This window comes from Mangifera indica, chromosome 19 (assembly GCF_011075055.1).
Source record: "Mangifera indica cultivar Alphonso chromosome 19, CATAS_Mindica_2.1, whole genome shotgun sequence".
NCBI classification, from domain to species: Eukaryota; Viridiplantae; Streptophyta; class Magnoliopsida; order Sapindales; family Anacardiaceae; genus Mangifera; species Mangifera indica.
In genome coordinates, this window is record NC_058155.1 from 8,164,465 (window position 1) to 8,179,488 (window position 15,024).

The following is a 15,024-nucleotide window of genomic DNA, read 5'->3' on the forward strand; positions in this document are numbered from 1 at the left end:
ATACTTATCTGAATGTTTTTTACCCTCCAATCTATGTTACACTTTTCGTTCACCATTTGGATTAATTTCTTGAATATCGTGTGCTCTGAAATTTTAATCAATTTCTTATTACCTCTAACATATTTTATTACGTTGTCACCCATTTCTATCCATTCCCCCTATCTAATTGAAGCATATCTCGTCATTTGGATTAATCCTACAATGAAATATATAATCAACATAAATAATATAACCAAAAATACTATTTAAAAATTTGTGTTACATTTAGACACGTCAATTGGGCGGGCCAAATAGAGGTCTGGCCCAAATCACGAAAAAAAGCTCGGGCATGATAAAACCCAATCGACATTGTAGAGTGTTAGGCTGGGCTTAGAGCTTTAATATTAGACCCATGGGTTGGCCCGACCCGACACGATACTGTTTAAAAATATATTTTTTTATTTTTGCTGGCAGAAGCTCTACCTTGTGTATCTTTTTGCGTTGCGGCAAAAGCCTTGTTAGATAGAAGAGAGCTAATAGAAGCCTTGGCCTTCATTTTTTAAAAAAAAAATTTTAATTAATTTTTTTTATATAAACCTATTCAATTTTTTTTCATTTTCACTTTCATTTACAAATCTCTCAATCTCAATTATTTCATTATATTTTCAACCTCATTTTCTCTCATTAATTATCTTTCAGAAAATATCTAAATTCATAAATAATAATTCTTTGTGTTTATAATTTTATTTTTATTTTAATTTAGTTATTATAAAATATTACAAATAGATCAAGTATTGAATGAATTCAATCCGTTTGAATATTATCATAGTATATATTTATTTATGTTTTATAATTTGAAAAATAATTTGTGTTTAAAAATTTTAAATAATTTTTTAAAAATATTTAAAGTCTGGCCCGGCCCATTTAAAACTCATTTTTATATAGGTCGGGCCTTGGGCCTTTATATATTAATGGGTCGGTCTGACCCAAAAGCCTATTATTGTTTGGGCTTTGGGCCCGGCCCAGTTGATTAGCCCAATTGGCCGAGCCTGAGCCAGCCTAGCTCGGTCCATCGACACCTCTAGTTATATTACTTTATTAATAAGTTCTATTTTTGTGATTTTATTTTTATTGTACAATTACACCTATTCCATAATTCTAGTACATATTGTGAACATACTTTGAATAATTTGATACTAATTTTTGAAAATATTACTTTATCCCCAAATATTATCTAATATCTCAAACACCCTTTGTTGTAATATATCATTTTACCCCTAAATATTATCTAATATCTTTAATACTTTTTATTATAAAATATCATTTCACCCCTTACTATTATAATTACAAAATACCCCCAATAATTTTTTATCATTTTAATTTTTACACACAACTCTAAGTTATTATATAAAACACCACATATAATTGCATTATCAATAAAAATATTAATGATTGAAATTATAATACATATAAATACCTTGATATTACGAACTTTTTTCTTTTTGCTCAAAATCACGATCACAAACTTTTTCTCTCTTTAAAAATCTTTCTCTGAAAATGAGTAAAATTGTATATGTTAATGGATAAAGGAAAAGATATAATTTATATAAAATAAAGAAATGGTAGTTTTAGTATTTTTTTTGGATATTTAAGACATTTTTGTTTAAATCCTTTAAAATCTGGATATTTTCGTTTAAGCCACAAAATTATAAGTAAACTTTTTATAACCCATGAAATATGGGTAATTTAATTAATTTCCCTAAATGTTTATAATATAATGAAATCCATATCATCATAAAATGTGCACTATATATGAAAATACATGGCATGGATAAGAATTAAAACATGACAATCACTAGTCCCTCCTCATGCATCATCCCAGTTGACGGACTCATTAGTCCCCCACATCACTTATCTTTTACTTACAAAATAACATAAAAGAAGGCATGCGTGCGAAAACATTAAGTAGGTGATTTCAAGTCTCCCAATCTTCGCAGAAGAAAACATGTTATATGAAAGAGTCTCTTTACCATCTAGAGCCCTAACACACTTTTTGTGAACTAAGACAATATAAATTTTATTTCTCCACATATTAAAGTCACATTTTCCATCAAATCTTTTGAATTAACCGTTGTTTAACCCATTGTTTTAATCATAATAATATATATGTTCTTTTCCAAAAGCAAAGAAATCAAGACAACAAAGAACACAAGAAAAAACAAAATACCGAAAAAAAGAAATATCTACATTTTTTTTTGGATAAATTATGATACCATTTGTTGGTTTCTTTTAAAATTAATAAATTCAGTAATTATAACATGCAAAAAATTATTAAAAGCATAAAGAAATATTGCACAAAAGATATTTACTTAGTTCGAATTTTTTAAACAAAGTCTTACATCCAAAACAAAGAAGATCTTCTCATCGAATCAACTAAAAAAACAAAATATTACAACATCCAATATAAGAAAACATATAGTTTTCTCACAATACCACAAACGCTACCAAAGAAGAATAAATAAACAATTAGTAGAATTCTATCTTGTTGAAATTTTAGTGCAAGATTTACCAAATCAAACAATATTAATAAGTTCATAACAAGAATCAAAACACAACAATATTTACTTAGTTTGGATTTCATAAACGAAATTCTACATCCAAAACAGAGGTATTCCTCTAATCAATCCACTAATATAATGTCCAAGTACAAAGTTTATATAATAATTTATCCAAATCAACAAGATTAGTAAACCATTAACCCTAACAAAGAAGGAACCAATAAAGAGAAGCCAAAAATTTCTTACCAAACAAACTGGAATCAACAAATTGAAAAACCAAACAAAACCTAAAGAGACGACTAAACTAGAAATAGAAGAACTTATCGAATGCGCAAAAAGCAAAATAACTAAAATAAAACACTACTTTTATATGTTTGGCTAAAAATATCAGAACCAATAATGCCCATGACTTATTCACAATATTACAAGACCGGCTTTAAAGCCAAAAAGACTCATTTACCCTCAAAATACTTAAGATACACTCAACATATCGAATTTCACTGATTCAAATAACTCTGGTTTTTTATATACAAAGTTGGAGAAATATCTAAGCCTCTAGATGAATATTTTTTACCTTACCAAGAAATGAATATTAACCCTGCTTTAATAAATTACAATTATGCCCTTCAAGTAAAAGTTTAAGACACACAAATCCCACACGTGTTGGATAGTGGAATTAAGGTCACCCTTCCAAAAATATTCTACATCAATAATCTCTAGTCGTTGTACCTTCTTTAGTTTTGGTGTGCTTAAACCTCCACGAGAAAAAATCTTCAAACTAGGGCATTGAGTCACAATCACTTGTTCTATGCATGGAAATTGGAAAGCATATTTGGTAGAGCAAAAGCATGTTAGGCTTTTCAAACAATGAAGCTTCAATGTTTCCAATTTGCCAAAAACAATCTTCTCTTTTGTTGTCTCTATCTCAGACTCAGTTGCTATAACCTCTATTACTAACTCGCATTCTTTGATCTTGATTGTTGTGATTTGGACAAGAGTTCTTGTTGCTGAGCATGCTAGTATATTTACCAATCTATTACAACTATAGACTTCCAAATGCCTTATGTTTTTTAAGCAAGTGTATGAGGATGACATCAAATATGTCAAATGATGACATCTCCATACACTCAAAGTTTGAAGATTTTGGAAAAATGTTTCAATCTGGGAATTTTGTTTCCTTGTACATCTTTCATATGGGAGTAGTTCTTGGAATGTACAATCAGATAGACCGAGTTCTACCAAATTGTGCAATTTTTGAAGGAGACCAAACTGTAATCCTACTGAATCATCACCTAAACGACCAAGTCCAAGAAATTTAAGTTTCCCAAAGCTCCTAGCTAGAATACGGTCAAGACATGAGGATGTAACGTTATCAGCATTTAAACCCAATGCTTCCAAATTGGTTATGACCTGAAAATCGATAAACAAGTGAAAACATGTGACCAACAAGCAGCAGTCTGTTTCATTAGTTACTTCATATGAAATCATAAGTGGTTGAAACAAATTGAAAAGCTATAAAATGAAAATATACTAGGGAGAATATCTGTCTACTTTAAGAGAGAAAAGAAAAACCTTCTTGACTATGCAATAGTTTTAGTGGCAATAAGAGAAGTTATATCTTTTCAAACGAAAATAGGGCAGGTTGGCTCTCTCCATGTAAAGCATATGCTTTTAACTTCTCACATTGGTATACAAGCAATTCCTTTAGCATTGACCACTCTGCTGTATAAGACCCCATGTAGAAATGTTTGAGCTCTGGTAAATTGTCAAGTTTTAGACACGTTAATTGAGGAAACAAAAATCTAGGTGCCAAACCAACTTTCCCCTTCGATACAATTTCCTCCAAACTGCAAGAGTATAGCATAAGTCTTTTGAGTTGCAAAAGACTAGTAGCTATGGAAACTGGAAACAAACTTTTTATATTCCAACAGTTCTCAACAGTTAATGTTTCTAGATTCTGAAAGGTAAGAAGTCTTTGAGTACTATTAGATGGAATAATAGTCACCAAATTTTCACAAAATTCAACCCTCACTTCTTTTAATTTGCAAAAAGAATCTCCATGGAGTTGGTTGTGCCAGATCAACTGCAACTTACCCAAGTGTAAGAGTATTATCTCCTCCACCCTTGGAAAAGCAACCTGCAAATTAACATATATTAAAATAAAAAAACTATCACTTTCAACTATGCATACATAACAAGTGAATATCTAATTAGCGTAGATAACAGTAATAATATAGTAAATACAAAAGATAATAAAATGCGAAAAAATAAAATTGTGAGGAAAAGAGTTTCTAATAAACAAGCCTTTTCACAGAAGAGAGGTGCAATATGGTCTGATTGGTGCTTCATATCAGCAAAAACGAATGTCTCAATCTCTGGACATCTGGCTACTCTAATACTTTTCAAGGACGGACAAGCCAAACTATTAATTCCTGAACAGAATCTTGTCAAGCTTGGCAATGACTCAAGACTGATGGAGTTCAGTTGGGGGATAAAAATTTTATCAATCTCTGCATAATTTTCTCTTCCTTTCCTGATGATTTCTTCAATCAAAGCACAGTTTTTTACTTCTATATCCTGAAGTTGAACAAGGCCTAGGATGATGGACGGTGTAAATATATATCTCAGTCCATTACAATTGTGCACTTTAAGAGACTTCAAATTGTTCAAGTTTAAAACATCTTTATGACTTCTCTTTAAAGCATGTCCATTTACATTTAGTGGTCTTTCTGTATCAAACACTTGTTTCAGCGCATCAGAACTTCTTACTTCCAGTGTTTCAAGATTTTTTAAGTTACTTAACACACAAGATGGAATTGCACTTGATGATTCCAAAAATGTGTCCAAAACCAACGACTTTAAATTATAAAATAAGCCATCCGGAACTTCAGATTTCCAAATTTTTTCTTTGAATTCAGGGAATTCAGAGAGTTTCAGATCCTCTGTGTTGTCGAAACCAACCTACCAAACACAAAATATTGGGTTAGCACGTGTTAAAGGAGACAAAAGTGTAAAATGAAAAAACAAAAGGGTATTTTAAGCTTAACGATATGAATTAATATCAAGGTCCCTGAAATTTTAAACATCAGTTGTGAATAAATACCATATTTGTAAACATGTGTTGGATTGTGGAGTTAACGTCATCCTTCCATAAAGACTCTGCATTGATCTTCTTTGTTTTTTGCACCTTATTTAATTTTGGTGTTCTTAAACCTCCCTGTGAAAAAGTCTTCATATTAGGGCATTGACTCACAATTATTAGTTCTAAGCATGGGAATTGGAATGCGTAATTGGCAGAGCAGAAACATGTGAGACTTTTTAAATCGAAGGTTTGTCATAATGGCAAACTCGTACGGATTGAACCTGACGTCATCCTTATTAACTCTAAACTATAACTCATCATCCGAGTTTGTCTTATTTACCACTGTTAGGATGAAGAAGTGTATTAACACTCTACTAAATTGACTATCCTTAAGGTCAAGAAGGTGTCCAAAATAGATACGCCGAAACATTTGTAACTGTTGCTCTGTCAATATTTTCTTAATCACAGTTCTTACATCTCTATATCCATGCGTAATAACTTAAGCCTTGAAGTGTTTTTCAATAGGGAATCTCATTTCACCTTTTCTCTCATCCCTTTTTCTTTTTTGTCGAGCTTTCTATAAAAAAAATTAAATTGCAATTACATCAATTTTATATTAAAAATAATTCAATTCTTAACATAAATGCATTATGAAAAAAAAAACAGAATTCGAATTCGAATTCGAATTCTACATATAAAAAAAATCTTAAAATAAAAAAATTTTAATTTGCCCCTCATATGAAAAATATCAAAAAACACCCAAAATTTTAAAAAATTTCATTCTACCCCTAACACCCACCACGCAAATTTGTGTGATGGAAAACTTTGAAAAATCGTAATTTGCACCCTACCACACGAATTCACATGTCAACCAATTTTACAAAATTACAATTCTACCCCACCACACAATTCACTGTTTTAAAACTCACACTTTGGCCCTAAACCACTCGAATTCGTATGATCCAAAAAGTTTGAAAAATGCACAAAATCTCTCCGTCTTTAAGAAATATCACTACACGAATTCATGTGGTGAACAAAAACTTCACGTGGTGATTGTCGATTTTGTATAGTGAGATTTCACCTCCCAAATTTCATTTTTCAAACACCATTTCATCAACACTTAACTCTACAACTAATCTAACACAAAAACCCTAAGAAAATTAGTCAAAACACTGACAAATCAAACAATTTCAACAAATATTTTAATTCGAAACCCTAACTCTAAACACCCAAATGTCACATATAATCGACTAAATCTTACACTAAAATGCATTAAAACATGACAAAGTTTGTTTTACTAATCTTTTCATTGCCAAAAACGTTGTCAAATTCGCCCGAGAAAATTGACTAGAGAGCATGCGATTTCGTGTGGCTGGGAACGAAACTGTCATTTTCTTCATTTTTTCATGAAGAGTATTTTCGCCTTCACAATGAAATAAGGCAGTTTTGTTTAAAGTTAAAAAGTTTGGGCAATTTTGTTTGCATCCCTCAATTTCGGGTAATTTAATTAATTTCCTAAATATTTATCTATATATAAATTTTTGAATAAAAGAATTCAAACAAATATTACATTTAATTATTAAATTAATTAAAAATTAAACCTGATAAGTATTTTGACATAAATATAGCTATGAGCAATGTTATGTGTACACATTTTTTGTGCATAATTTATTTATACAAAGGGAAAAGGAATATTTTCCACCCTAATTTTAGTCTAATCTTAAAATTATACCCACGATAAATAAAAAACCCAAACACCCACCTATTGATTAATTGTCATCCAAATTTTCAGTTAGAGGCACGGGTAAAATCATCACTTTACCTATAAACCCTAAAACTTTGAAACGTATATCATTTTCCCTAGGTTTTAAAAACTATTACTTTAACCCAATTCTCAAAGTTTGAAAAGTTTAGATTTTACCTCTAGGGTTTGTTTCCTTCTCCGGCCACCATCATTTCGATTGACAATCAGTATTTTTTACCCATCTTCCAAATCTAACTACGAAGGATGACGAAGAACAATCATCCACATGAGACAACAAAAGATGACAAAGCGTTGTCCTTCCTTATCTAAAAGACTCAATGAAGGACGACGATTATCGTCCAGAAGCAACGACAATGCATCGTCCTTCGTCGTGTCATCCAAACTTCATCATCCTTCGTCGAGTCTTCCCGATTTGGATGACACTTTGTCATCTAGATCTGGACGATAAAGGGTTGTCCTTCGTTAGAGAAGACCTTCACTTCTTCTTGATTGTCGATTGGTTCCCTAAGCCATTGGAGATGAAATTTGGAAAGGAGAAAAAGTTAATTTTTCAAAGTTTAATCATAAGGGGTAAACGTGAGTTTTTTAAACTAAGGGGGAAAATTATATAAATTTTTTAGGTTTTAGGGCTTATGGGTAAAATTATTATTTTACCCTTACTTCTAATTGAAAATTTGGACTGTATTAGCCCATGGGTGGGTGTTTGAGTTTTTAATCTGTTATGGGTATGATTTTAAATTTAGACTAAAACTTGGGTAGAAAATTATCTTTTTTCTCATACAAATAATATGTCATCATGTAATTGAGTATTACTTTATCTTTAATTCAAAATTTTTTAATCACATAATGATACATCATCTGTATATTTAAATTATATATTAAAAACATATACGTATAGTTTTATTGTGTATCTATGTAGATACAAAATTAAACTTAAGGATAAAAATTTAACCAAAACAAATAAATCCAACATTCATATTCATGGAGAATTTTACATTTGCCTGAATATGTAGACACATGCAAGAGGAATTGAAGGTCAAGCAAGGAGAATTGGAAAGCTCGCCTGTTATCTTACGATGAACCCACCACCTCTACACCAACCTTCTGATCAAAAGTAGGGTCTTATTTTTTTGTATAAATTAAGAGTGAGATTGATTCGAATAATCTTTTATCACAAAAAATAGGTGGAAAGATTTATTCTTACCAAAGGTTTGATGTATTGACAAAATTTCATCTGCTAAGTTTTGACAACTTAAATACTCACTTGTAAATTGAAGCAATAGTAAAATGGATAATTTATAATGTAATAAAAATTTAACTTTTAATATATATATTATTACAATACAAACCGTTATACTTCCAAATTTTAAAATTTTAAAATTTATTTCTGAATCAAAATAAAATCTCCTACCAACTTTCTTACCAAATCCAAAGCCCTTTCAAATTCCCTTCCAAATCAAAATTAATTCCGATGCATCAAAACACCACATTTCCCATCATCTTTGTTTGCATACACCTTTTTCTTTCATTGAACGAAAACACTACTCCAAAATGATTGAAAGCGAGAGCCAGCAGCATAAACGCAAATATAACTTCAACTTCAATTGAAAATGTTGGAAATTCAGGATCGTTTATTGAAATAGAAGTTGATGCGGTTGAACATGGAGGGTCGAGTCACACTATGGAGGACGCTCGGGTTGTCATGGCAGAGGCCTACACCGATTCTCCTGACAGTTTGAGATTTTGTTTGTCTTTTTTTTTTTTTTTCATTATATTGCTTATAGTTTGGTTTTGTTGTGATAAGTACATTCATAATGTTTTATTTTGTAGACGTACACATTTTGCAATATATGATGGACATGGAGGTCGTTGAGCTGCAGATTATGCACAAAAGCATTTACATACTACTGTTGTGTTCTTGTTAGCTTATTTCACCAGTTGTTCTGCTCACTTTATTTGAAAAATCACTTGGGATAATGAATTTAAGAAAATAAAAGAATGCTGAGTCCCTTATATAATTTGGACATTACATTATTAAGGGTAAATCAATAATTTACATTCAATTACTAAATTAAATAGTTGAAATTAATACTTTTAACTAAATTAATTAATGAGGGTATTTTAGTCATTACACTAAGAAAGGATAAATCAGTAGTTTAAACCCTAAAATAACAGAAAAGATTAACAATAATAGCTCACGGATGGATATTTGAGTTTTTGAAATTTAACGGATTCAACTTTGTTAATGCAGCAAACCTTGGGTGGGAATAAGTCTTTTTGGCCCCGAAAATAAAAGATTATAACGAAAATAGATTATTTTAAACATTGTTAGGTATAAATTATTATTAATTTTACAAAAATAAGTATAAATAATTATTATATTTTATTTGACAAAATAAAATAATATTAAATTATTATTTTATTTAAATATCCTTAAGTATAGTTATTCTAAAATACTTTTTATGTTTCTTGTTATATTAAATGAAAATTAGGGTATTTTTGTCTTAAAAATTAATAAGTTCAGATAAAATTATAATAAAATCATATTACATTGGTAATATTTTAATATCAAGTAGAGGTGGTCAAATTATTTCTTATATTAATCGTCCCATCACCATTAGTAGTATTTGATTACCAAAATATTTTATTATTTGGTAAATCAAACAAAGTAATATGAATAATAAAATATAGAATATTAAAATAATTTTTGAGTACTTGAATCAAACATCCCTAAGGGGGTGTTTGGTTTGGGTAATGTTTGATTACTAAAATATAAAGATTACCTTGAAGATAGATTACTTAAAAGATTACTGAGTATAAATGATTACTATGTTTGATAAAATTTGATAGGTATAAATAATTATTGTGTTTGGTTAAAGGTAATAAAATATTACTAATAAATTATTTTGCTTAAATGCCTTTAAATATAATTATTTTTAAATATTTTTTATATTATTTGTTATATTAATTTAAAATAAATTTATTTTTATCTCAAAAAATTAATAAATAATAATTTTTCTATAATAAACTCAAGATTACCCCAGTAATTTTTAAATACTTAAGGTGAATGTGGTAATCAGATTACCACCTATATTACCTGTCACGTCAGCATTGGTAATAGAAGATTACTGTAATATTTTATTACTGATAAACCAAACAAGGGAATAAAAGATAGATTACCAAGGTAAACTTAAAAACCGTCAATCAAACGCACCCTAAGAAGTTGGTAAAAATGGGTTTAATAAAATACTTATGAAATTCAAAGAAAAGATCTAGAAATAAGTGAAAATCTAAGAAGTTGTAAAGGAAAACGTGTTACATAATTAGAAAAGATAACATATATTGCAAAGGTAGGGATTTCAGATTTAAGAAGAAAAATCTTCTAGTTTTCTTGTTCAATTAGAAGAGACGTGTTTTCGAAAAAAAAACTAGTTTCAAAATTTTATATATTTTTGGAAACATTCCCAACATGTTTTATACAAGTGTTGGAGTGTTTTCGTTTCTGAAATCTTTCAAAAACTTGGAAGCTATCCCCTGCCAATGTTTTCGTGTTTCTTAGTTGACAACAATCTTAAGTACTCAAAATTTCTATTTTAGTGATGGAGTCGAGACCTTATCAATGAGGAATATTAATTAAAGGTGTTTCAACAACCCTTGGATTGTTTATCACAAAAATTAAAGTTGGAATGTACCTTAGCTTAATTGGTTTTAGGTAAGAACCAAAACTAAAATTTGAATATTAAATGATTTCGATTTCTTTATGGTATGTTGCTCACCTAAAGTTTTTATTATATTTCATTTTGTAAAAATATGTAATACTTATTCACGTTATTTTAATTTTCTAATACAATTAAAACAACTATAAATCTAATAAATAACCAAGACATTAAAAACATTAAATATAGAAAGAATTTATCAATGTTTTTATAATCGGATTGGATATCAATCTGATAGAGAAGGCGATTTGGTTTTATCTGTGATCGAATTAATTAATCGATGAATTTTTGTATAACTTATGATTAAATATATAATTCGACTTATTTAACATTAAAATAAGTTTAGTTTGATATTATATATATATATATATATTCAAATATAATAAATAAAATCTTGATTGAAATTTTTATAATAAATTTTTTAAAAAATCAATTTTTAATATTGACGAATCAAATTTGATTTTATATATATTAAATCAATTTTGTTAACGATTGATGGTTTAACCGATTAGATCAATTGATCTAATCTAATTTTTAAAGCCATAGAATTTATATATTATGATGGTCTATTATACCACAATATTTCATATTTATTATAAAAAATAATACTAAACATATTGTTACTCTTATTATTTTCAAATATTGTTTTTAGAAAACGGTAAACATTAAACATATATGGTATCTTTGAGCCCTTTTTCGCTGCAAGAAAAGAATAAACAAATATTATCTTTTGAGTTGTGCTTTTCTTAAGAAAATTTTCTCGCATGATACTCATGCCTCTAAAGGTTAGCTAAAGTGATTAAGTGAAAGAATCCTTCATAAAATGCCAAAGGTTTGAGTAATATGTTCACTCGTGTGAAAAAAAAATTAAATTAATTAACTTAGAATCAAATAGTAAGACTATATAAAACGAAACATTGATGTAATTGGTACAGTAGCTATAAATCTGATCATAGTATCCCAGAACCCAACCAACCTTCACATTAGGCAAAAGGATACATATGGGTGAGTTTTATTCTTGTTAAACCAACCCAGAACCCCTACTTGGGCGAAAGGATAGGCCAGAGAAAACAATGTTTTCCTGTTCTGCAAAATGCCCCTACAAGCATTGAGCTGAGGGGATGTGCTTTTAAACAGAAGCGAAGTCCATTGACATTCTATATGACAACCTTGTTTTCTTCCTCGATGAAGGTAAGCAGACATGAAGTTGATGAAGATGTGTTGAACACTGTCTGGTAATCTGTCCTTCCGACTTTCCAGGTTTTGGAATCCCCATGGTTGATCATGGAGGTCAAAATTCCATATCCATTGGATGAGTGTCCCAGTATCCTTGGAGGCCAGATGCAGCTGTTAAAAACTTCACCAAGCTGAACATGAATCCAATGCCATGGATGACATAAAATAAAGAAAGTTCGTTCAGAAATTTGGGCATATATCTCCAAATGCATAAACTTTTTTTTAACAATTTTAAAATCAAATTGAAGATCATTCAATTTAAATTTGAAAGAACTAACCTGGGAACAACCCAGCCCTTGGCAAAGGTAGAAGTGTGGGTAAATGGAGCATGTGCTAGATCTAAAAGGTTATCCAGAAGTAGCCCATGTTCAATTAAGAGTTCCATAACGATCTGTCATCCAAGGACATGGGAGAAAAGATAAAATACAAACTCTCACAAAAGATCATGCAAGCATGATTGATGTGAAACTTGTAACCACCAGATATGAAACAATTTCAATTCCATTAAAGTACACCTCGGCATGGATTTCAAATCCTGAAGGAGGTAATAAAGAAGGAAGGTTGGCCATTGGAGCATCATCACCGGGCCAAATCCATACCATAACGATCTAAAAGGTTATCCAGAAGTAGCCCCGTGTTCAATTGGAAGTTCCATAACGATCTGTCATTCAAGAACATGAGAGATAAGAGAAGATACAAACTCTTATAAAAGACCATGCAAGCATGATTGATGTGAATCTTGTAACCACAATATATGAAACAATTTCAATTCCATCAAAGCACACCTCAGCATGAATTTCAAATCCTGAAGGAGGTAATAAAGAAGAAAGGTTGGCAGTTGGAGCCTCATCACCAGGCCAAACCCGAGTCATTTCCTCTTTTTCGAAACATGGCACTGATTTTATCTTCACATGAAGCAATCTTGTAGATGGCATTTTCTCACATTTTCCATCTGTCGTGTATTCCCACCCTTACATTTATCAGCAAAACATTTTTCAAGAGTCAGCAATATTCATTTTCTACCTGTATTAGTCACTATAGACTCTATGTGCACATGTATCCTGGACAAATCCAGGCTTCCCATCTTTGCCATGAAAGATAACCCATGGTTCCTCAAAGCATTCAATTGGAATCTGAAACATAGACGGTAAGATACATGTAAGAATATCCACAGGTAAAAGTTTTGGACAATACATCACAACCACCCTGCTCCTGCTCAAAAGCATCAAGTATGAAATTTGTTAAAGTGCATCAATATATTGATAGCGAAGTAACACAGCTATTAAAAAAATTAAATAACTAATGAAATAAAACAAAGACAGTGGAACTGCAGTGATGGATACCTGGGCCTAAAGCTGACTGCAGAACCTTTTCTGGGCAATCTCCTCTGCACTCTCCACAATTTCCAGCAAAACATTCACAACAGCAGCAAGGGCATACAAGCAATGGAATAGAGAAAAAGAAATGTAACACTATTAAAGCAGATGATGAAAATATGTATTGTATTGAATATTTCTTGGTGGAGTTTACAAAATAAATTCTTCAATACAATGACTATTTTCCCAGACTATGTTTGATTACAACTGCTAGCCAAAAATTACAATTCCAGTAATAGGTTAGTCACACAAAGAGATTCACAAAAACTCAGTTGAGTCCCCGCTGTATAAGCTCAGCTTCCTAGAGAACCACTCTCTCCCCACCTTCCCCTAAATGTTGCATCTATGCATCTTCTGTGGCACCTGCTCCCTTTTTAAATTTTTCCACCGTTACTTCTTTTTCTTTTTCCTTTATTTTGCCACGTCTCCATATTTTCTGTGGCTGATTTTGCATTAGAGCAATGGTCTCCTGGTCCTTTTCCAAGAGCTAAGAGTCTTCCCTTTTTTGCTTCCTCTTTTGCTGCGGGAAATGTATATATGAGTGCTAACACGCAGTTATTCAACTTGCTTCAGTTCACTAGAAGACAATCATGGTAGTTTTAGGACATGAAAATTGCAGATCAAGTATTTCTTTCACTTAAAATTATAATTTTGAAGGACTTACCATAGTATCATCCTTAAGATTGGAGGAAAAAGCAACATGATACAAGAAGTTTTTCAATTGAGGATGATAAGATTGAACTGGACCAGAGACATTCAACCTTTTCCGGGGCAACTTCGCTGTAATGATATCCAGCTATTGCATAGAAGTACAAGGAGAAGAGCAACTTTGATCAAATTCTGAGGTGTTTCTATCTTGTAACAGCCCATCATTAACCAATGTTTCCATGTGAGCTAGTTCATCCAAAGCAGTGGCAACCCTTGCTTCAGATATATGAACCTGTTTTTGTTCACGGAAAATTGGCTATGAGATGGCAGTTATAAATTCCATATATGTTGGGCGTCTTTTTAGCCTTTAATTGTCACATCTAGGTTTGATTAATTAAATGGAAAGAATTTCAATCTACCCAAGTCACAGAATTCAGATTAGCAGAAATTGTTAAAGTACATTTAAGTAACATGGTATATCAACAATTGTTGACTTTCCAGACCTCATTATGAACCAGAGACAGTTCTTCTTGCAACTCAGCAAGCTCTTTCCTAATTGTGCCAATGGACTTGTAATCGTGTGCCAGAGGGTTTAGAACTTCAACAACCTACATCATGGTCTATAAAAGTGCATATCATCTTAAGGAAGCAATCAGAACTCCCA

At 30.8% G+C, this 15,024-nt stretch overlaps 2 protein-coding genes and 1 long non-coding RNA gene across 7 annotated transcripts in view; all 3 read right to left on the reverse strand.

Moving 5' to 3' along the window:
• The window catches only part of LOC123203307 (chlorophyllide a oxygenase, chloroplastic-like), a 57,569-nt gene that overhangs the window by 41,159 nt on the left and 1,386 nt on the right, over positions 1-15,024 (reverse strand). Inside the window, exons 3-5 of one of the 5 annotated variants that reach the window (XR_006499276.1) lie at positions 14,864-14,968; positions 14,377-14,652; positions 13,822-14,232 (exon numbers count right to left, since the gene is read on the reverse strand). The exons of 3 other annotated variants lie outside the window; for them this stretch is intronic. The gene's annotated coding sequence lies outside the window, so the exon portion shown is untranslated. Of the gene's footprint in view, positions 1-13,821; positions 14,233-14,261; positions 14,290-14,376; positions 14,653-14,863; positions 14,969-15,024 lie in introns of those variants that run through there. One more of the 5 variants, XR_006499277.1, reaches the window with a different exon arrangement.
• Positions 2,551-5,854, reverse strand: LOC123203304. The gene is made up of 4 exons (XM_044619626.1): positions 5,641-5,854; positions 4,842-5,498; positions 4,110-4,674; positions 2,551-3,947 (listed from the first exon to the last, which is right to left on the reverse strand). The coding sequence occupies exons 1-3, from the start codon at positions 5,770-5,772 to the stop codon at positions 4,150-4,152; spliced, it is 1,314 nt and encodes a 437-aa protein (XP_044475561.1). The 5' UTR covers positions 5,773-5,854; the 3' UTR covers positions 2,551-3,947; positions 4,110-4,149.
• On the reverse strand, positions 11,978-12,993 carry LOC123203310. The gene is made up of 2 exons (XR_006499279.1): positions 12,615-12,993; positions 11,978-12,467 (listed from the first exon to the last, which is right to left on the reverse strand). It is a non-coding gene; the product is annotated as an uncharacterized LOC123203310 (long non-coding RNA).